Source organism: Candoia aspera, chromosome 4 (assembly GCF_035149785.1).
Source record: "Candoia aspera isolate rCanAsp1 chromosome 4, rCanAsp1.hap2, whole genome shotgun sequence".
NCBI lineage: Eukaryota > Metazoa > Chordata > Lepidosauria > Squamata > Boidae > Candoia > Candoia aspera.
This window is the reverse complement of record NC_086156.1, coordinates 89,233,746-89,256,525: the sequence shown is the minus strand read 5'-3', so window position 1 is coordinate 89,256,525 and position 22,780 is coordinate 89,233,746. Positions and strand designations below refer to the sequence as shown.

The window sequence follows — 22,780 nt, the reverse complement described above, 5'->3', positions numbered from 1 at the left end:
AAGAACTCTGTGAAGACATGGGGGGAAATATTCATATAGAGATTGGCACAAATTTAATTTCTATTTTATTTTTATCCTTGATAGAAGGCTGCCTCTCTTCAGCCAAAGCCAAGGGCTCATATGCTCATCTCCAGATGTAACTGCAATTAGAAAGACTCTTTAAGGGATATGGGCTCATTACTTTTTGCCATACAAAAATGTGAATAGGAGGTTCATGGATTAGAAAGCAATACCCACACAAATAAGATAAAAGTTGAAACAGTTTGTTGAGCAAAGCAGAGCAAAAGAATCACTGCAAAGTTTAATATAGACAAGAAATATCCACAGGTAAGGAAGACAGCAAAACAAGACAGCAGCATTCAATAGAGTAGTATCAATATAGGAGAAAAATCTCATATCCCTTTAGCTGAAATCTCCTCACCCTCTCATCAAAGAAAGGTCCTTATGTTTCCTGGATGATTTCAGTAAGTATATGCACTTTTCCCAAGGACACTTATACAGAGCCCCAACATATTTGGTGAGTCTTTCATCTTTTATACCTCTAAAAAAGGATTGGGAGGATGGTGCCATAGATAACACAAAACCAGGATGTGGCTTTGGTATACCTTATGAGTAGCTTGGATGAAACTCAATAATTCTCAAGAAACTTTCAATTAGATATCATCCTTGGTATATCTATCCTCCCTTCTCCACATGTTGGGCCCGGGAGCATGTGTTATCTCTTCCAGTTTGTGTCATTTTGTGAAGTTTCTGAAAGCTTATCTAATGTTCTGTTACAATTATGAATCATCCTAATTACACTTCCTGCCTTTTTAATTTCTTGTGGTTATCAAAAGTTTATGTGACATAGTGCCAGCTCACTCATCCTGTCCACCCTGCCAGGTATCTGGTCTTGCCAAAGCACTTCTAAGGGGAAAAAAATAATACCCTTTAGCTAAACTGTGTGAGAACCAGTTTGGTGTAGTGGTTATTATATCAGGCTAAAAACTGGGAGCCTGCAAGTTCCAGTCCCACCTTAGGTATGAAGCCAGATGGGTGACTTTGGGCTAGTCTCTCTCAGCCCTAGGAAAGAGGCAATGGCAAACCACTTTTGAAATCTTGCCAAGAAAACAGCTTTAACTAGCCATATTATGTGCAAGCAATAGAGGGGAATCCATTATATACAGGGAAGCACAGGAAAAATAGGCCACATTGTTTAAACCTCCTTGCCATTAAAAATGTTTTCTACCATAGCATTCCATCCTGTACTTCACTTTACTAAAGATCAGGAGTTGTCAGTCTCTGGCATGCCAGAAGGTGCCAAAAATCAACTTCTTAGCATCTGTAAAGTGCATTGAGAAGAATTAGGGAGGCAGGATTTTTCCTAGGCAATGTCTGGATATTCAACCATTCTTCTAGGTTGAGAGGTTGACTTTGTCTCCAACCCAGCTATGTCTCCCTTTCTGACTTATTCCTTTATTCAGAGAAGGAAAGAGAAAGACAGGAACATGCAAAATGGTGGTGAACAGAATAGAAACAATCTTAAAAGAAATTCTCTGACTCTCCACAGTTTAGAAATGACAAATCTGATATTCTTATTTCTCATGCTATAAATGATTGGATTAAAGAGGGGTGGAAGAAGTGAATACAGAACAGTCAACCCAAAATCCAAGTAAGATGGTGTGTTAGAGGGAGGTATCAAATAGGCAAAGCATCCAGTTAATAAAAACATAGACACCACTAAAAGGTGGGGAAGACAAGTTGATAAAGCTTTCTGCCTTCCTTTTTCAGAAGGGATTCTTAGCACTGCCTTGAAGATCATGGCATAAGAAACAATAATAAAAATAAAACAACCTAGTCCTGCAATGACACTGGCCACAAGAACGCCGACTTCAACTAGATTGAAGCCAGAGCAGGATAAATCTAGCAACTGTGGAATTTCACAGAAAAACTGATTGACAACATTAGAACAGAAAGCAATGGAAAAAGTGCCAGTGGTATGCAATATTCCATAGACAAGACCAGCAACCCAAACCAAAATCATTATTTCAGTGAAGGCTTTCCAATTCATCACTGTCTCATAATGCAGTGGATTGCAAATGGCAACATACCGATCGTATGCCATAACTGTCAAGAGGGATAAATCAGAAGCTGCAAAGGTGATAAAGATGAAGACTTGAGCAACACAACCAAAGTAAGAGATATGCCTGGTGTCCGTGAGGGAATTCACCATGGATTTTGGGACAATGGCAGAAACTGAGCCCAGGTCCTGCATAGCCAAATTCATTAGAAAGAAGTACATAGGGCTATGCAGTCGATTATCTAAAGCTATTGCAGAGATGATGAGAAGATTTGCTGTTATGGTTGCCAGATATAACACAAGGAACAAGAAGAAATGTAAAAGCTGCAGATGACGATTTTTTGAGAATTCTAGGAGCAAAAAGTAAGGCACTGTGGTTTGATTATCCATGCTTAATCTATGACTAATTTAATTTAATTTAATTTAATTTAATTTAATTTAATTTAATTTTGATAAACAGAGATGGGAGATACAATTATATTAAATCAGTGAACTTATAACTTGATACAAAGTGAGAACAGAGTAGAAAAATAGAGGGAAAACATGCAAAGAATGAAGAGAATCACACAATTCAAACAATGGATACCATACAGTACATTCATGAGTCCAATCACAGCAGCTAACGATCATCCACAACTTTTTTCTCCTTCCACTCCATTCTTTCCCTTTTTGCACTGGTTAGAATTTGTTCCTAGGAAACAAGAAGACCTCATCAAGTCCATCTTCACTGAAGTTCCTTGGAGATTTTGGACCAGTAAGTATCTCTTGCCACTCCTACAGAATTGATACAGTCGTGGAAAATTGGAGAGAGGGCTCCCATACAGAGAGCACTCCTGAAGGAAAAGCAGGATACCAATCTGGCAGAGAAATAATAGAATTAATTGTCATGTCATTTACTTTCAAAGCTTGAGGGAACAGACTTCCAGTTGCCTAAATTTATGTAACACACAAACACAGAAAAACAGAGGCAGACACACAGAAACAAACACAGAGAGACAGAATCTGTAATTGTTGTGGCTGAAAAAATAATTTAAAGCTTTAAACAAATAAATATTAGTTGACAAATGTCTATATAATAGTACATTAAAGTACATGAATGGTACTTTATAATTTTACAAAAGAAAACATTATTCCCATTTCATATTCACCAGGTGGTAAGTAAAATTGCAGTACATGAGGAAACATATTTTCATCAAGAGAAATGAGAACTAAGGAGGATGTTTTTATATTCTGGTCAAAGTTCTCCAGTTAACATTTCCTTATACTGAACATTTAGAAAAGATTTCAAAAGCAAGAGCAGTTTGGTATGGAGACCAATTGCCAAAGATGATGATGATTCATTTTCTGTCAGTGTTTTCAAGCAGTGGCTGGGCAGCAACCTGTCAAGGGTACTTTCATTGTATTCAATATCCTAAATAGCCCCTTCCATCTCTCTGATTCTATGATAAACTTCTGTGAATCTTGTGTGCCACCCACACTTTTCATTATATGTATTACTTATAGTTTAGTTTTTTCATTCACTGTTTTTAGTGTAAGTTTCACAGTGATGTACAACAACAACAACAACTTTTAGACATTCCACGCAAATAAGGAGATTCTCTTTTTTTCTGAATATGAAATGAACACAAGAACACAACCAATAGATTTTTTTTTCCTGATTCATAATACGTTTAATCTATCTTTTAGGGTTCAAATGTCTGAAAATAAATCTCTCCTGGTCCTGTAACATATTTGATGCTAGTAGAGCTTTAGGTTAATATAATATGATTTAATTAAACCCTTTTCTTAGTGTGAAAATTATAGAAGCATAACTAATGTATAGTCATGGAATGCATATTTAAATAAATGCCAATTTATCTCAATTAGAGGGGAATTCCTTTTCTGTCAAATGTCCAACATAATTACTACGCTGTACTTACTATTTTTCTTCATAGAATTATTGTGTCTTCTGATTGATGCTTCTTAGACTGTTAAATATTGGTCCTGTGGTAGATGCAATCAAACTGTGTATTCTGTGTATTTCAGTGGAAAAGGTTGACTTTATATTCAGCAATTATATTAATCATTCTGTTTCCCTCAAGAGGCAATTATATAACATAAAATATACAATCAAAACTAGACAAAATAAATAATATCAATACCTGAGTTCTTATGGATGTAATTATCCCTTAAAAGCTGATGCATTTGAGACTATTCTAATCCCAGACATCCCATTGCGTTATACAATCACAGTGATCTTATGATCAGAACTGGGGTTGAAGCTCACCAATTCTCACTTTCCAAACTGAGAATTCAAATATAGATCAAATGAGAAAACCTGCCAAAAGTATGTTCTGGAACAGGTTTAATTGCCTGGGATTTTATTTCATCTTTAGCTTTCTAAATTGTTGGATGTCATAATACCTTGTGATACCAATGGATTCCATAAAATTCATTATGCAGAGTGTATATCTATCAATTTCATTAGTTGCCCCAGTTTCCAATATTTTGCATTTTTTTAAAAAAAAATCTATCTAGCTTTGCTACCTCATGGAAATCTATCTTATCCTTATTTAGTCAAACTTTTTAAAAAAGCTATAAGATCTCACAATAGATGAACTGAGAACTACCAGAAGTACAAGCTGGGTTTCGTAGAGGCAGAAGAACTAAAGATCAAATTGCCAACATTCGCTGGATCATGGAGAAAGCAAGAGAGTTCCAGAAAAACATCTACTTCTGAATCATTGACTTTGCTAAAGCCTTTGATTGTGTGGATCACAACAAACTCTGGAAAATTCTTAGAGAGATGGGAGTACTGGACCACCTTACCTGTCTCCTGAGAAACCTGTATGCGGGTCAGGAAACAACAGTTAGAACCAGACATGGAACAACCAATTGGTTCAAAATTGGGAAAGGAGTATGACAAGGCTTTATTTTTCCACCTTGCTTATCTAACTGATATGCAGAGTACATCATGAGAAATGCTAGGCTGGATGAATTACAAGCCAGAACTAAGATTGCTGGGAGGAATATCAACAACCTCAGATATGTGGATGATACCACCCTAATGGCAGAAAGTGAAGAGGAACTGAAGAGCCTCTTGATGAGGGTGAAAGAGGAGAGTGCAAAAGCTGGCTTGAAACTCAACATTAAAACACGAAGGTCATAGCATCTGGTCCCATCACTTCCTGGCAAATAGAAGGGGAAGAAATGGAAGCAGTGACACATTTTAATTTCTTGTTTGACTTGCAGACAGTGACTGCAGCCATGAAATTAAAAACAAACAAACAAACGAAAAACGCTTGCTCTGGCAACCCTAGACAGCATAATAAAAAGCAGACACATCACCTTGCTGACAAAGGTCCGTATAATCAAAGCTATGGTTTTCCCAGTGGTAATGCATGGCTGTGAAAGTTGGACCATAAGGAAGGCTGAGCACCAAAGAATTGATGCTTTCAAACGATGGTGCTGGAAAAGAATCTTAAGTGTGCCTTGGACTGTAAGGAGGTCAAATCAGTCAATTCTACAGGAAATCAACCCTGACTGTTCATTGGAAGGACAGATACTGAAGCTGAAGTTCAAATACTTTGGCCACCTAATGTGAAGAGACGACACACTGGAAAAGATCCTGATGCTAGGAAAGACTGAAGGCAAAAGGAGAAGGGGACAGCAGAGGATGACATGGTTAGATAGCATCACCAATGGAATGAACATGAATTTGAGTAAACTCCAGGAGACAGTGGAAAACAGGAAGGCCTGGTGTGCAATGGTCCGTGGGGTCATGAAGAGTTGGACATGACTTAAGGACTGAACAACAACAACAAATAAGATCTCAAATATTGTACCCTGGAGAAAACAAAGTTTGGCTAGATGGGATTCCTGAAGGCTTTTCAGTTTCTTATAGTGCCCAACAATGCAAGATGTGTTCTAACAACAGTAGAAGGTAGCCCTACCTCCATCCTTAAGAAGGCAGCAGGGGTGCCCTGGGGGAGGCCCGAAATCTCCCTAATGGAGTTGTTTTAGACTATTTTCAGTTGGGCAATAACCTTCTCATCCCACCCCATATCTAAGCCCCATTCAACATCTGGGCTATCGCCTTTCCTGGAAATATTTTAATTTCAGGGACTACCAGTTGCCCTCCTTTAGAATACAAAATTTTCAGAGCAGTGCCCACTGTATGCTGGGCAGTTGCTAAGACAGTAGTTACATGTGTTTCCCATAAAAGGGACCTATGAATGGTGATGCCCAGGTATTTGAAAGAGGAGCATTGCTCTATTCGTTGGGCACTGATTGCCCATATGTGTTTAATATTACTTCTGCCAAAATCTACTACCTTTGTTTTATTTCAGTTTATCTTCAGTTTTTTTTTCCCTTTCACAGTAAACAGTCTGGTCAATAATCTAAAGCCAATCTTGGTACAGGAAATAAGAGCCATGTCATCAGCCTACATTAACATTTAAATTTTCTGTCCATTAAGTGAGAGGTAAAAATACTTTGTGACTATATGGCCACTAGAATATCATTAACATGAGAAAAGTTAAAATAAGAAGGGAGCAAGTAAACAGCCCTCTTCAACTCTTCTCTCCCATGAAATAGGGTCTGACAAGGACCCATGTGGGCCCTTTCTTATTCTGGCTGTAATGTCAGTATGTAGTTCCATTATTAGTTTGAGAAGGCACTTATCAGTAGCTGATCTAGCTAGTTTCTTCCCTAATTGAGACCTGTCAGTGGAATCAAAGGCAGAGGTGAGGTCAATCAAAGTGGCATGGAGTGGTTTTGTATGCCAACTGATATATTTCTGAGTAAGAGCCTTCAAAGTGGCACAGTGATCTACCATGCTCTGTCCTTTTCTGGATGAAAGAGGTTTGTTTCTTCCTCCCAATCTTCTGATGTATTCAAAAGATGTCTGGCATAGAAGAAATATCTAGCAGACTAATTGGACAATAATTGGCAGGTCCCTGCCACTTACCCTTTTTGAAGAGTGGGCATATTATACTTTGTGTTCAATGAGGAGGTACATCACGTGTTTCATCTGTTTCTGAGAAGAATCTGGTCATGATGGGAACCCACCAGCAATCGTTCATCATATATACCTCTGGAGGAATCATAACTTCGCCATGGGCTTTTCCAAGGGCCAATGTTGAAAAAAAGCTGCTTACACTCAGATTTTGAGACAGCTGGCCACTCTGGTAGTGTGCTTAGTTTGATAGAGGCTATTACTGGCTCAGTGTATGGGCATATGTAAATGGAGGAAAAATATAGGGTCCGAATTGATGCTGAGATGCATGCATGGGGCACGGGGCTGTGTATGGAAATACCATTATGCACCAGTTCCCAAAATTAATTCTCTCTCTCTCCTTTGAATGAAGCTGAGGCCAAGTTCCCTCCATTGAGCTCTATAGTAGGATGACCTCTTAGTCTTTAATAATTCCTTGTATTGGGATTGGAATTGAATCAATTACTGAATCAAGGAATCTTTCTTTTCCTTTCTAAGTCTCCTCTGTAGCTTTCTCAGAGCTTGTCTTTTGTATCTATAGTCTTGGTTGTACCTTCCCTTCCTTGTATTATGCCTTCTAAGATGACAAGTGGTAAGCTGGGAGCTTAGCACACTTTTGATGGAGCTAAAAATAGTATATACTTTGGAGCTGGATGCAAGGTGCCTTTAAATACAAATTTGGGGTACGCATATGTGGGGTATTTAGAAAAGCTGTGATTTTGTCACTGAAAAAGGTTCGGGCTCCCTCTGAGATGGGTGATGCCATTAAGAGTATGGTGATGTCAGGAATAAGGCGAAGGAGCAATGCTGAGTCGGGAATGAAACTCTAGTCTTTATTGTTCTACCCTATTGACAGAATCTTGCCAAAACTGAACAGAACTAGCAAATTCTAAGGGAAAAACACCAGAACTCTAAGGTGGTTCCTTTCTGATCTTCTTGGCTGGGAGTCCAAGGCTTTCTACACTGCACGTGTGCTTTTCCTCCTGGAAAGGGCACCCTCCTTCTTCAGGGATCTCCTTAACATGTACCCTGCAAGGGGGAGGGCCTTGTAAGCCAAAAGGCTCAGAGCCAAGGGTAGATGATCACTCTCTGTTCTCTTCTGGACATCAAAAGAACTAGCCCAGGAAAGAAATGCAGGAGAGAACAGAATGTAATCAGTGATGGTTACAGTGATGGATAATATCCAAATTAACGTAGAAAGCTATAATGACCATTTGAACGGTCAAAGTTGGAGCCATGGAGACTGTACAGCCTATGTGTAAAGGCCAGATTCAATAAGGAAACCCATGTTTGTTTAGTATTTTGCCCATGGAGAACTAGGGCAGGTACCATTCATCCTCTGGGCTAAGCCCATACATTGGTTATGTTAACTTGTGATTGGTAGGTCTGTTTTTACCATGGCTATTCTTTCTGTTTGCTGTTTGCTATTTCTCTCCTTTTTCTGCGTTCACATTTTCTTTTAACACTGGTAATTACCCAGAGCGATGAATTTGAGATAGTGAAGGAAGGAAGGAAAGAAGGAGAAGGGGAAGGGGAAGGGGAAGGGGAAGGGGAAGGGGAAGAGGAAGCGGAAGCGGAAGAGATGGAGGGAGGGAGGGAGGGAGGGAGAAAGGAGATAAAAAATGTACTTTGGGAAGAAGCAGAATTATCTCAGATACTTGCAAAAATAAATCAGGTTTGGGTGTGCTAAGAGTGGAAAATACAGGGAGCAAGAAGAAAGGAAGGAAGAAGTGACAAGAAAAATGCAGCCATCTCCTAGCACAAACTTTTTTTCTAGCTAGGCAACCGTAAGACGTATGGACTGCAACTCCCAAACGTCTGGGAGTTGAAGTCCACATATCTGAAAGTTGCCATAATTAGAAAAACACTGTCGTAGCAGAAAGACTACTTATGAGTTAGCTTGAGGTGAACTAGAGGAAGTGTGAAGCTTTTTTTCCATACTGAATTTGGTCCAGCTAGGATTCTTCTCCCAGCAGTCACAAGGGGAAAAGGGCACCTTGGGGGCACAAGGGATTGATGAGATCCATTGTCTTGTTTAGTTGATATACAGAGAGGGACTGACAGTTTCATTGGTGAGGAAATTGCCTGGATGACATAGGTTTGACTCAAGACTGAGAAGAACAAAAATGGACTGGAAACTGGCCACAGGAAGGAAGGATCAAGCAACCACGAAAGGAGTGAAGGAAAATGGCCACTCATTAATTTTTAGTTGGCAGCTGCAGGGCACAAATTGCCAATGGACTGGGGAGAGTTAGATTATTTCAATATGTATTTGCTTTTGAAGTATGCTGGTCATTATAGGGACTGCCCAGACTATTCTGCCAGAGACAGTATGATTGCTGGCTCAGGGTCAGCGGCCCCAGGGGACACAGAGTGTTTCCGTATATCAAACGTAACAGTTGCTTAAAGTTATGATTGTGTGATAATCTTCTTCGAGAATATATCCTTATTTGTTTGTTTGTTTGTTTTCTATCCCACCTTTATTATTTTATAAATACCTCAAGGCAGCGAACATACCTAATACTCCTCCTATTTTCCCCACAGCAAGAATCCTGTGAGGCGGGTTGGGCTGGGAGAGTGACTGGCCCAAGGTCACCCCAGCTGGCTTTTGTGCCTAAGGCGGGACTAGAACTCTCAGTCTCCTGGTTTCTAGCCTGTTGCCTTAACCACTAGACCAAATCATATGCAAATATTGTGCACAAATTTAACTTGTGCTTTGGCTTGTGAGAATATATCCATGTGCAAATATTTTGCACACATTTATGCTTTGGCTTTTCCATACATGAACGGCTGCCTTTCTGCTCCAGAAGCCAAAAGCTCACATTGTATTCTCCAGATAGAACTCCAATTTACAGTATTTGTAAAGAGTGTCGGGAGTCCTACATTCATCTGAGAGCCTTTTGCTAACGTCAGAAGCAAGAATCAATAACTTATGGAACTCAGAGGGTCTCTCAGCTCCAAACACTTGCAAGAAGGCCAATGATTAGGAATCCAAGAAGTTGGCTCAGCAACTGGAAGATGGTTACCATAGGTTTAGCCTCCATCTCAGCTCTGCCTCCTCTGCAACTACTTCCTTTCCGCAGGAAAATGAAAGCAGCAAATAAGAAAAGTTCAGAGACAGCAAACAGAAGAGAAAGCATTACTGAAAGAAATTTTAAAATTTCCCCAGTTCAGACAGGACAAATTTGATAGCATTATTTGTCATGCTGTAGATGATTGGGTTGAACAGGGGTGGAAGAGTGGAATATTGGACAGAGGTGTGATTTCTTCAGTTTTTTTTTTCCCCACAGATATAGAGCTATATCTTTTGATATATATTTCTAGCTAAGTTTTTAAAAGCTTTCTTCCATCAGGAGCAATCGGGTTTCCTTCCCTCACATGGATGATTTTGCCAGAAGATGAGAGAAACAACCCAGTGAAGCTAATATGAATGTGCAAATTATAGCAGCAATTATATAATGGCAACCCACCCCAGTATTCTTGCCATGAAAACTAAATGGATCAGTACAACCAGAGATATGTCGGTATACCATCGGAAGATGAGACCCCCAGGTCAGAAGATGGTCAAAATGCTACTGGGGAGGAACAGAGGATGGGTTCAAGTAGGCCCAGACGTGATGATGCAGCTAGCTCAAAGCCGAAAGGACGGCTAGCGGCCGACAGTGCTGGTGGTGAACGGAGAATCCGATGTTCTACGGATCAACACACCATTGGAATCTGGAATGTAAGATCTATGAGCCAGGGCAAATTGGATGTGGTTATTGGTAAGATGTCAAGATTAAAGATAGACATTCTGGGAGTCAGTGAACTGAAATGGACTGGAATGGGCCACTTCACATCAAATGACCACCAGATCTACTACTGTGGACAAGAGGACCCCAGAAGAAATGGAGTAGCCTTCATAATTAATAGTAATGTGGCTAAAGCAGTGCTTGGATAGAATCCAAAACATGATAGAATGCTCTCAATTCGAATTCAGGGCAAGCCATCTAACATCACAGTGATCCAAATATACACCCCAACCACAGATGCTGAAGAAGCTGAAGTAGAGCAGTTCTACGAGGATCTGCAGCACCTACTGGACAACACGCCTAAAAGAGAGGTTATTTTCATCACGGGAGACTGGAATGCTAAGGTGGGCAGTCAAATGACACCTGGAATTACAGGTAAGCATGGCCTGGGAGAACAAAACGAAGCAGGACATAGGCTGATAGAATTTTGCCAACACAACTCACTCTGCATAACGAACACTCTCTTCCAACAACCTAAGAGATGGCTTTATACATGGACTTCACCAGATGGACAACACCGAAATCAGATTGATTACATCCTTTGCAGCCAAAGGTGGCAGTCATCTATACAGTCGGTAAAAAGAAGACCTGGAGCTGACTGTAGTTCTGATCACGAACTTCTTCTTGCACAATTTAGGATCAGACTAAAGAGATTAGGGAAGACCCACAGATCAGCTAGATATGAGCTCACTAATATCCCTCAGGAATATGCAGTGGAGGTAAAGAAACGATTTAAGGGACTGGACTTAAATAGGGTCCCGGAAGAACTCTGGACAGAAGTTCGCAACATTGTTCAGGAGGCGGGAACAAAATACATCCCAAAGAAAGAGAAAACCAAGAAGGCAAAATGGCTGTCTGCTGAGACACTAGAAGTAGCCCAAGAAAGAAGGAAAGCAAAAGGCAACAGTGATAGGGGGAGATATGCCCAATTAAATGCAAAATTCCAGAGGTTAGCCAGAAGAGATCAGGAATTATTTTTAAACAAGCAATGCGCGGAAGTGGAAGAAGACAATAGAATAGGAAGGACAAGAGACCTCTTCCAGAAAATTAGAAACATTGGAGGTAAATTCCAGGCAAAAATGGGTATGATCAAAAACAAAGATGGCAAGGACCTATCAGAAGAAGAAGAGATCAAGAAAAGGTGGCAAGAATATATGGAAGATCTGTATAGGAAGGATAACTATATCAGGGATAGCTTTGACGGTGTGGCCAGTGAGCTAGAGCGAGACATCCTGAAGAGTGAGGTTGAATGGGCCTTAAGAAGCATTGCTAATAACAAGGCAGCAGGAGTGAAGGCATCCCAGCTGAATTGTTCAAAATCTTGCAAGATGATGCTGTCAAGCTAATTCATGCTATATGCCAGCAAATTTGGAAAACACAGGAATGGCCATCAGATTTGGAAAAAATCAACTTACATCCCCATAACAAAATAGGGAAAAACTAAAGAATGTTCAAACTATCGATCAGTGGCACTCATTTCACATGCCAGTAAGGTAATGCTCAAGGTCCTGCAAGGTAGACTTCAGCAATTCATGGAGCGAGAATTGCCAGATGTACAAGCTGGGTTTAGAAAAGGCAGAGGAACTAGGGACCAAATTGCCAATACCTGCTGGATAATGGAAAAAAGTCAGGGAGTTTCAGAAAAACATCCATTTCTGTTTTATTGACTATTCTAAAGCCTTTGATTGTGTGGACCATAACAAATTGTGGCAAGTTCTTAGCAGTATGGGGATACCAAGTCATCTTGTATGCCTCCTGAAGAATCTGTATAACGACAAAGTAGCAACAGTAAAAACAGACCACGGAAAACAACGGACTGGTTTAAGATTGGGAAAGGAGTACGGCACGGCTGTATACTCTCACCCTACCTATTCAACTTGTACGCAGAACACAACATGCAACATGCTGGGCTTGAGGAATCCAAGGCTGGAGTTAAAATCTCTGGAAGAAACATTAACAATCTCAGATATGCAGATGATACCACTTTGATGGCTGAAAGTGAAGAGGAACTGAGGAGCCCTATGATGAAGGTGAAAGAAGAAAGTGCAAAAGCTGGCTTGCAGCTAAACCTCAAAAAAACGAAGATTATGGCAACCAGCTTGATTGATAACTGGCAAATAGAGGGAGAAAATGTAGAAGCAGAGGAATACTTTGTATTTCTAGGTGCAAAGATGACTGCAGATGCTGACTGCAGTCAGGAAATCAGAAGTCGCTTAATCCTTGGCAGAAGAGCAATCACCAATCTCGATAAAATAGTTAAGAGCCAGAGACATCACACTGACAACAAAGGCCCGCATAGTTAAAGCAATGGTGTTCCCTGTAGTAACATATGGCTGTGAGAGCTTGACCATAAGGAAGGCTGAGAGAAGGAAGATAGATGCTTTTGAACTGTGATGTTGGAGGAAAATTCTGAGAGTGCCTTGGACTGCAAGAAGATCAAACCAGTCCATACTCCAGGAAATCAATCCACATTGCTCACTTGAGGGAATGGTATTAAAGGCAAAACTGAAATACTCTGGCCACATAATGAGAAGACAGGAAACCCTGGAGAAGATGCTGATGCTAGGGAGAGTGGAGGGCAAAAGGAAGAGGGGCCGACCAAGGGCAAGATGGATGGATGATATTCTACAGGTGACGGACTCGTCCCTGGGGGAGCTAGGGGTGTTGACAACCGACAGGAAGCTCTGGCGTGGGCTGGTCCATGAAGTCACGAAGAGTCGGAAGCGACTAAATGAATAAACAACAACAAGGGTGAAGATTGCTGTAGTATTGTTAATTATAAAAGTAGACAATTTACATTTTTTTATAATTTGATTTTTATTATAGTGGACAGAAAATATAGAATAGTGGTAGGTAGGAAATAACTAAATAAATGTTTTATGGGGGAGGGAAGTTGATTTAGAATATATATATTCTTTTTTATCTATAAGTGGAAGGAGCAATTGCATTAGTGATTTGTATATGTGCTAATGGAAGGATTTATAGAAATAATATAATCTTATTTTGATATAGAGTGAGGGATTGATTATGGATTTGCTTTATATTCTTGCCTTTGAAATTCAGAAGTCACTTCTTTATGTAATCTTCAAAATTATTTTTTCTTCTTTCAGACTTTTTTAATTTTTCTTTTTTTTTTCTTTTTGTAGTTCGTTTTTTTTTTCTTTTTTGTAATTTTTATCTTTGTTTCAAAATTAATTAAATTATTTAAAAGAAAACCAATCCCTGTGAATGCATGGGGGAAATATACTAATACAGAGATCTGCACAAATTAAATTTCTACTTTACCTTGATAGAAGGCTGCCTTCCTCCATCAAATGCCAAGGGCTCATATGGACGTCTCGAGATGGAACTGCAAAAAGAATGACTCTTTCAGGGTTATGGGCTCTTTCATTTTTGCCACACAGAGTTGTGACTAGGAGGTTCATGGATTAGAAAGCAATACCCAGACTAATAAGGTAAAAGGTGAAAGAGTTTATTGAACAAAGCAGGGCAAAAGAATAACTTGAACTTCAAACTATAACGTAGACAAGAAATATGCCCAGACATGATAGGCAGGAAAACAATATAGCGACATTCAGTACAGGAGATTCAATACAGGAGAAAATCTCATATCGCTTTAGCTGAAAGCCCCTCAATATCAAAAACAGAAGGTCCTGAGGTTGCCAAGAAGAATCCAGTAAGTATATGGCACATTTGCTAAGGACACATACTGAGCTGCAAAATATTTGGCAAGTCTGTAATGGTTGCCTATTCTCACATACTCAGCCTCACAAGCAGGTTCTTAATGAAAACTGATTTATTGAAAGAATAGTGTGCAAATACAAAGAAAGCTGAGAATGACCAAAAGCGTGCCAAATACAAACTAAAAACCCTCGCTTCAAACCCAATCCCACCCCTCGCCCCACCATAGCAACCACCCACTCCCAGGTGCTGGTAACCATTACACATCGGCCTGGGAAAGTAACCTTGAACACATGCAATAACCCAAACATATATTCCTCAGTAACAGTACGGACATTACAGCCCAGCACGGCTGAAATTCCTCTCCCAAAAAATGACAGACACGGATCAGGAAATTGACATGCGAAACGTTACGATGTATCCAGACCATTGGAACGATGAACATGGCAGTCTTTCATTTTTACACTTTTAAAAAAGTATTGGGAGGATAGTGACATAAATAACACAAAACCTGGGTACAGCTTTTGGTATAACTTATTGTAATTTGGGTGAAACTCAATAATTATCAAGCACATTTCAATAAGGTATCATCCTTGGTGTGCATCTGTTTAACCTCCCTCTCCAGGTGTTGGGCCAGGGAAGATGTGTAGCAGTTTGGTGTAGTGGTTAAGCATCAGGGTAGAAACCGGGAGACTGCAAGATTATACTTTGTGACTATATGGCCACTAGAATATCATTAACGTAAAAAATGGTAAAATAAGGGGATCTTATTCTGGCTGTAATGTCAGTATGTCGTTCCATTATTAGTTTGAGAAGGCACTTATCAGTAGCTGTCCTAGCTAGTTTCTTCCCTAATTGAGACCTGTCAGTGGAATCAAAGGCAGAGGTGAGGTCAATCAAAGTGGCATGGAGTGGTTTTGTATGCCAACTGATATATTTCTGAGTAAGAGCCTTCAAAGTGGCACAGTGATCTATCATGCTCTGTCCTTTTCTGGATGAAAGAGGTTTGTTTCTTCCTCCCAATCTTCTAATGTATTCAAAAGATGTCTGGCATAGAAGAAATATCTAGCAGACTAATTGGACAATAATTGGCAGGTCCCTGCCACTTACCCTTTTTGAAGAGTGGACATATTATACTTTGTTTTCAGTGAGGAGGTACGTCACATATTTCATCTGTTTCTGAGAAGAATCAGGTCATGATGGGAACCCACCAGCAATCGTTCATCATATATACCTCTGGAGGAATCATAACTTCGCCACAGGCTTTTCCAAGGGCCAATGTTGAAAAAAAGCTGCTTACACTCAGATTTTGAGACAGCTGGCCACTCTGGTAGTGTGCTTAGTTTGATAGAGGCTATTACTGGCTCAGTGTATGGGCATTTGTAAATGGAGGAAAAATATAGGGTCTGAATTTGTGCTGAGATGCATGCATGGGGCATGGGGCTGTGTATGGAAATACCATTATGCACCAATTCCCAGAATTAATTCTCTCTCTCTCCTTTGAATGAAGCTGAGGCCAAGTTCCCTCCATTGAGCTCTATACTAGATTGACTTCTTAGTCTTTAATAATTCCTTGCATTGGGATTGGAATTGAATCAATTACTGAATCAAGGAATCTTTCTTTTCCTTTCTAAGTCTCCTCTGTAGCTTTCTCAGAGCTTGTATTTTGTATCTATAGTCTTGGTTGTACCTTCCCTTCCTTGTATTATGCCTTCTAAGATGACAAGTGGTAAGCTGGGAGCTTAGCACACTTTTGATGGAGCTAAAAATAGTATATACATTGGAGCTGGATGCAAGGTGCCTTTAAATACAAATTTGTGGTACGCATATCTGGGGTATTTAGAAAAGCTGTGATTTTGTCACTGAAAAATGTCCGGGCTCCCTCTGAGATGGGTGATGCCATTAAGAGTATGGTGATGTCAGGAATAAGGCTAAGGAACAATGCTGAGTCGGGAATGAAGCTCTAGTCTTAATTGTTCTACCCTATTGACAGGATCTTGCCAAAACTGAACAGAACTAGCAAATTCTAAGGGAAAAACTGCAGAACTCTAAGGTGGTTCCTTTCTGATCTTCTTGGCTGGGAGTCCAAGGCTTTCTACAGTGCACGTGTGCTTTTCCTCCTGGAAAGCCCCCCCTCCTTCTTCAGGGATCTCCTTAACATATACCCAACAGGGGGGAGGGCCTTGTAAGCCAATAGGGTCAGAGCCAAGGGTAGATGATCACTCTCTGTTCTCTTCTGGACACCAAAGGAACTAGCCCAGGAAAGGAATGCAGGAAAGAACAGAATGTAATCAGTGATGCTGGCTCCAAATTAACTTAGAAAGGTATAATGACCATTTGAACTGTCAAAGTTGGAGCCATGGAGACTGTACAGCCTATGTGTAAAGGCCAGATTCAATAAGGAAACCCTTGTTTGTTTAGTATTTTGTCCATGGAGAACTAGGGCAGGTACCATTCATCCTCTGGGCTAAGCCCATACATTGCTTATGTTAACTTGTGATTGGTAGGTCTGTTTTTACCCTGGCTATTGTTTCTGTTTGCTGTTTGCTATTTTTCTCCTTTTTCTGCGTTCATATTTTCCTTTAACACTGGTAATTACCCAGAGCAATGAATTTGAGATAGGGAGGGAGGGAGGGAGGGAAGGAGGAAGGAGACGAAAAATGTACTTTGGGAAGAAGCAGAATTATCTCAGACACTTGCAAAAATAAATCAGGTTTGGGTGTGCTAAGAGTGGAAAATACAGGGAGCAAGAAGAAAGGAAGGAAGAAGTGACAAGAAAAATGCAGCCATCTCCTAGCACAAACTTTTTTCTAACTGGGCAACTTTCAGATGTTTGGACTGCAACTCCCAAACTTCTGGGAGTTGAAGTCCACACATCTGAAAGTTGGCAAATTTGAAAAACAGTGTCCTGGCAGAAAGACTAGTTATGAGTTAGGATGAGGTAAACTAGAGGAAGTGTGAAGCTATTTTCCATACTGAATTTGGTCCAGCTACGATTCCTCTTCCAGCAGTCACAAGGGGAAAGGGGCACCTTGGGAACACAGAGCATTCAGGAGATCCATTGACAGGTTTAGCTGATACACAGAGAGGGGCTGACAGTTTCAATGGTGAGGAAATTTCCTGGGTGATGCAGGTTTGATTCATGTCTGAGAGGAATAAGTTTGGAGGCATATATTGAATATTTTGGGGCCTCTCAAGGCTCATGTGAACCAAATTAAAGCTGATTTCTGCAAGCTTGCTCTTTTAAGAATAATAATAAATCCAGTACTGATCCAAATGTGTCTTCACTCTATTCCTAATATAATAGTCTTGAATAGAGGTCGAACATATAGTTGCATATTGAAATATCTTTTAAGTGAATCTTCCTGGTGCATCATGTTGGAGAAAAACACCCCACAAATTGAAAACAGCTAATAGGATATCCCATTGCACTATATTAGGACAAAATAAGCCACGGCAGCTCTGTACCTGAGATGAAGTTGCATTGGAAATTCATGACTGAACACATATCAGCTATCATGATGAAAAGTTGACTTTCCTTCTCTTAAAGATAACTTTTAGTTATTGCTTCTTTATGTGCCATCTCTGTGCAAGTGTGTGGCTTTTCCTTTTTTGCCTTTCCTCCCATCACTTCTTTAGAGCATGGAAAAGATAGGTAAACTACAAGGCTTCTCTATATTACAACTGTGTAAGATATATCTAGAAGAATTTGCATAGCACTGGCATGACACTCACTTCATTGTTTTGAAGAAATAGCCAGACTCTGCAAAAACCTTTGATTCCAAGGACATTACAACACAAATTTCCAAGGGTCTAGTTCTCCCAGCTAAACATTTTCTTCCAAAAATAGGAGTAATTTTATTCTGATTTTTGGGAAAGATTTTATCCCCTCAGAGAGCATCTGAGTGCATGAGTTCAGCAAAATTCTCTTTCAATAATAGAATCAGTCAAGATTTCCACATTTTTCACAGAAGAGATTTCATATTTCTATCTATGATGATAAGGAGCAGGGGTGGAAGAAATGAGAATAGGAAAGTTCATCTTAAATTCTTTTTGCCTTCTTTGGCTAGAAGGTATTTTCCAAACTGTCTTGAAAATCATGATGTAGGATATATTGTTAAAAAATAGGGAAGCCATTTTATATAGAAAAGGACAGGAAAAAACAGGCCTCATTATTTATACTTCCTTGCTATTACAGAGGCTGTCAAACATCAACTTCTTAGCATCTGTAATCTGCACTGACAGTAATTAAGAAAGCGGGATTTTTGCTGAGCAACTTCTGGAGTTCTACCACTCTTCTGGATTGACAGGTTGGCTTTACCTCCATCCCAGCTAGTTTCCCTTTCTAACTTATTCCTTTATTCAGAGAAGGAAAGGACAAGACAGGAACATGCAAAATTGTGGCAAAGAGAATAGAAACAACCTTAAAAGAAATTTTCAGACTCTCCACAGTTTAGAAAGGACAAATCTTGTATTCTTATTTCTCATGCTATAGACGATTGGATTGAACAGGGGTGGAAGAAGCAAATACAGAACTGTCAACCCCAAATCTAAATAAGGTGGGGTATTAGAGGGAGGTCTCAGATAGGCAAAGCAACCAGTTAATAAAAAAAACATAGACACTACTATAAGGTGGGGGATACAAGTTGATAAGGTTTTTTTCCTGCCTTGCTCAGAAGGGATTCTCCAGACACTTTTGAGGATCACGACATAAGATACGGTGACAAAAGTAAAACAGCCTAATCCTGCAATGACACCAGTTGCAACAACCCTAATGTCAGTTAGACTGAGACCACAGCAGGATAGCTTTAACAACTGTGGAATGTCACAGAAAGCCTGGTGAACACTATTAGAACAAAAAGGGATTGAAAAGGTGTTGCTGGCATGCAACGTTCCCTAGAGAAGGCTGGCTACCTAAACCAGAATCACAATTTCAGTGCAGAATTTCCAATTAATTAATGTCTCATATTGCAGTGGGTTGTAATCGGCAACATATTGATTGTATTCCATAACTGTGATGAAGAATAAATCAGAACCTGTAAAGGAGATTAAAAAAAAAAAACATGAGCAACACAACCAAATATAATGCAAAGAACAAGAAGTGCAGAACTGCAGCTGTCGAGTTTCTGCGATTTCAAGGAGTAGAAAGTAAGGACTGCAGAGATGATGACAAGATTTGCTCTAATAATTATGAAACATAACACAAGGAACAAGAAGAAATGTAAAAGCTGTAGATGCTGATTTATTGAGAATTCCAGGAGCAAAAAGTAAGGTACTGTGTTTTGAAGATCCATCCGTAATTTATGACTTAATTTAATTTAATTTAATTAATAAAAAGAGTTTGGAGATACAATTACATAAAAACAGTGAACTTATAGCTTGATACAAACTGAGAACAGAGTAGAAAAATAGAGGGAAAACATGCAAACAAGGAAAACAGAATCAAAAAATTCAAAGAATGAATGTGGTACTTTCCTGTGTCCAGTCACAGCACTATCCATATATTTCAATAGATCATTGACTTAAGACCTAACCCTCAATCACAACTTTTCTTCTTCTTCCACTCCATTCTGTTCCTTGTTGCCCTGGTTAGAATATTTGCCCAGGACTCTGAAGAACTTGGCAAGTCCATCTTCACTGGAAGTTCCTTGGAGATTGGAGAGAAGGCTCCCATATAGCCAGAGCTCCTGAAGGAAAGGCAGGATACAAATCTAGCAGAGAAATAATATAATTAATTGTTATGTCTTTACTTCCAAAGCTTGAGGGAACAGACTTCCAATTGCCTTAATTTATGTAACACATATACAAAGAAATTGAGACAGACACTCAGACAACAATAACAGAATCTGTGAATGTTGTGGCTGAAAAAATAATGCTTTAAAGAACTAAATATTAGCTGACAAATGTCTGTATAATGGTACATTAAAGTACATGAATGGTAAATTAGAATTTTACAAATTAAAACATAATTCCTGTTTCCTATTCACCAGGTGGTACATGAAATGACAGTACATGAGGAAAGCATATTTTTATCAAGAGAAATGAGAACTGAGGAGGATGTTTTCTTATTCTGGTCAAAATTCTCCAGTTAACATTTCCTTATACTGAACATTAGAAAAGATTTCAAAAGTAACAGCAGTTTGGTATTGATACCAGGATGACGATGATTTGTCTTCAGTCAATGTTTTCAAGCAGTGGCTGAACAGCAATGGGTCAAAGATACTGTGACGTGGATTCCTCACCTGAGCAGGACTTGGATTCAATTTCCCTTTCAAAAGCCCCTAACCCTAACCCTAACCCTAACTCTTTTCAGTGTAAGTTGCACAGTTACATATTTTGATATACATGCCTAGTTAAACAACAACAAACTTTAAACCCTAACCCTAACCCAACCAAATAAAAACATTCTCTCTTTCTCTGAATATGAAATGAACACCAGATCAGCATCCTTTTCAAAGTCTAGTGTCAACATTTATCACCAATAATACATTTTTTTTAAAAAAATCATCATTTATCCTTTATGCGCAAATGAACATAAAACTGAGTTTGACCATGCTAATTCACTTACTAATGATCAGTTTCCTGAATAATTTTCTTTCAATATTGAACACTGATTTCTAAATTTCTGAAAACTAGCTATCTCTATTACTATTCTGTACAACAGCATGCTGGAGAGATACCTTCATGTTTAGTAATCACTTGAATTCTTGTTTAGGATGAATATACAGCTGCTGCCCAGGGATTCTCTTTTTCCTGATTCATAATACTTTTAGTCTATCTTTTCAAGTCCAAATGTTTGAAAATGAATTTCTCCTTGTTATCTCCCTTCCCAAGATGTATCCTCTTCTTGTAGAGCACTAGGTTATAATATCGTTTAATTAAATCCTTTTCTCAGTGTGAAAATTATCAAGCAAAACTAATGTATAGTCATGTAATACCTATTTAAATAAATGCCAATTTATCTCAATAAGAGGGGAATTAATTTTCTGTCAAATGTCCAATATACTCACTTTGCTATACTTCCTCTTTTTCTTCATAGAATTAGTGTGTCTTCTGATTGATGCTTCTTAGACTGTTAAATATTGGTCCTGTGGTAGATCCTATTGTTCAGGTCTATCTTCAGTGGAAAAGGTTGACTTTATTCAGCAGGCTTGTTAATTGTTTTATTTCTCTCAAGAGGCAATTACATAACATAAAATATACAAGAAAAACAAGAAAAAAAAAATCAACACCCGAGTTCTTATGGATGTGATTAACCATTAGGAGCTGGTGCATTTGGGAATATTCTAATACCAGCTTGTACATTGGCTATGTGAACTTGTGATTGGTGGGTCTGTTTTTACCCTGGCTCCTGTTTCTATGTTTGCTGTTTTCTGCTTTTTCTGTTTTTATATTTTCTTTAACACTGGTAGCCACCAAGAGTCATGAAATTGAGATGGGCAGCCACATAACTTTAAGTAAGTAAGTAAGTAAATAAGTAAGTAAGTAAGTAAGTAAGTAAGTAAGTGGTAAAACTACGTTAGGAAGAAGCAGAATTATCTCCAAAGGTTACAAAAATAAATCAGGATTGGTTGTGGCAAAAGTAGAGGAAAACAGGGAGCCTTCTGTGTGGGGAATTCTGTGAATTGAAGTCCACAAATGTTAAAGTTGCCAAGTTTGAAAAATGATGTCCTAGGAGAACAACCAGTTGTGAGTTAGCACAAGGTGAACTAGGGGAAGTGTCAGGGGTTGTTTTTTTTTTTTTTTTTTTTCCCGTTCTGAATTTGGTCCAGCTAGGATTCCTCTTCCAGCAGTCACAAGGGGAAAGGGGCACCTTGGGGACAGTGAGCATTCAGGAGATCCATTGACAGGTTTAGCTGATACACAGAGAGGGGCTGACAGTTTCAATGGTGAGAAAATTGCCTGGGTGATGCAGGTTTGATTCAAGTCTGAGAGGTTGGAGGTATATATTGAATATTTTGCGGTCTCTCAAGGCTCATGTACACCAAATTAAAGGTGATTTCACCAAGCTTGCTCTTTTAAGAATAATAATAATAATAAATCCAGTACTGATCCAAATGTGTCTTCACTCTATTCCTAATATAATAGTCTTGAATATAGGTCGAACATATAGTTGTGTATTGAAATATCTTTTAAGTGAATCTTCCTGGTGCATCATGTTGGAGAAAAACACCCCACAAATTGCTAACAGCTAATAGGATATCCCATTGCACCTTTTTAAGACAAAATAAGCCACAGCAGCTCTGTACCGGAGATGAAGGTGCATTGAAAATT

The 22,780-nt window shown here is 39.2% G+C and overlaps 1 protein-coding gene across 1 annotated transcript; it reads right to left on the bottom strand.

Annotated features, from left to right (window-relative positions):
- Positions 1-1,459: 1,459 nt before the first annotated feature.
- LOC134496423 (olfactory receptor 14A16-like) lies at positions 1,460-2,461 on the bottom strand. Its single transcript, XM_063302150.1, has one exon. The coding sequence runs from the start codon at positions 2,447-2,449 to the stop codon at positions 1,460-1,462; it is 990 nt and encodes a 329-aa protein (XP_063158220.1). The 5' UTR covers positions 2,450-2,461.
- Between the last annotated feature and the right edge of the window lie 20,319 nt (positions 2,462-22,780).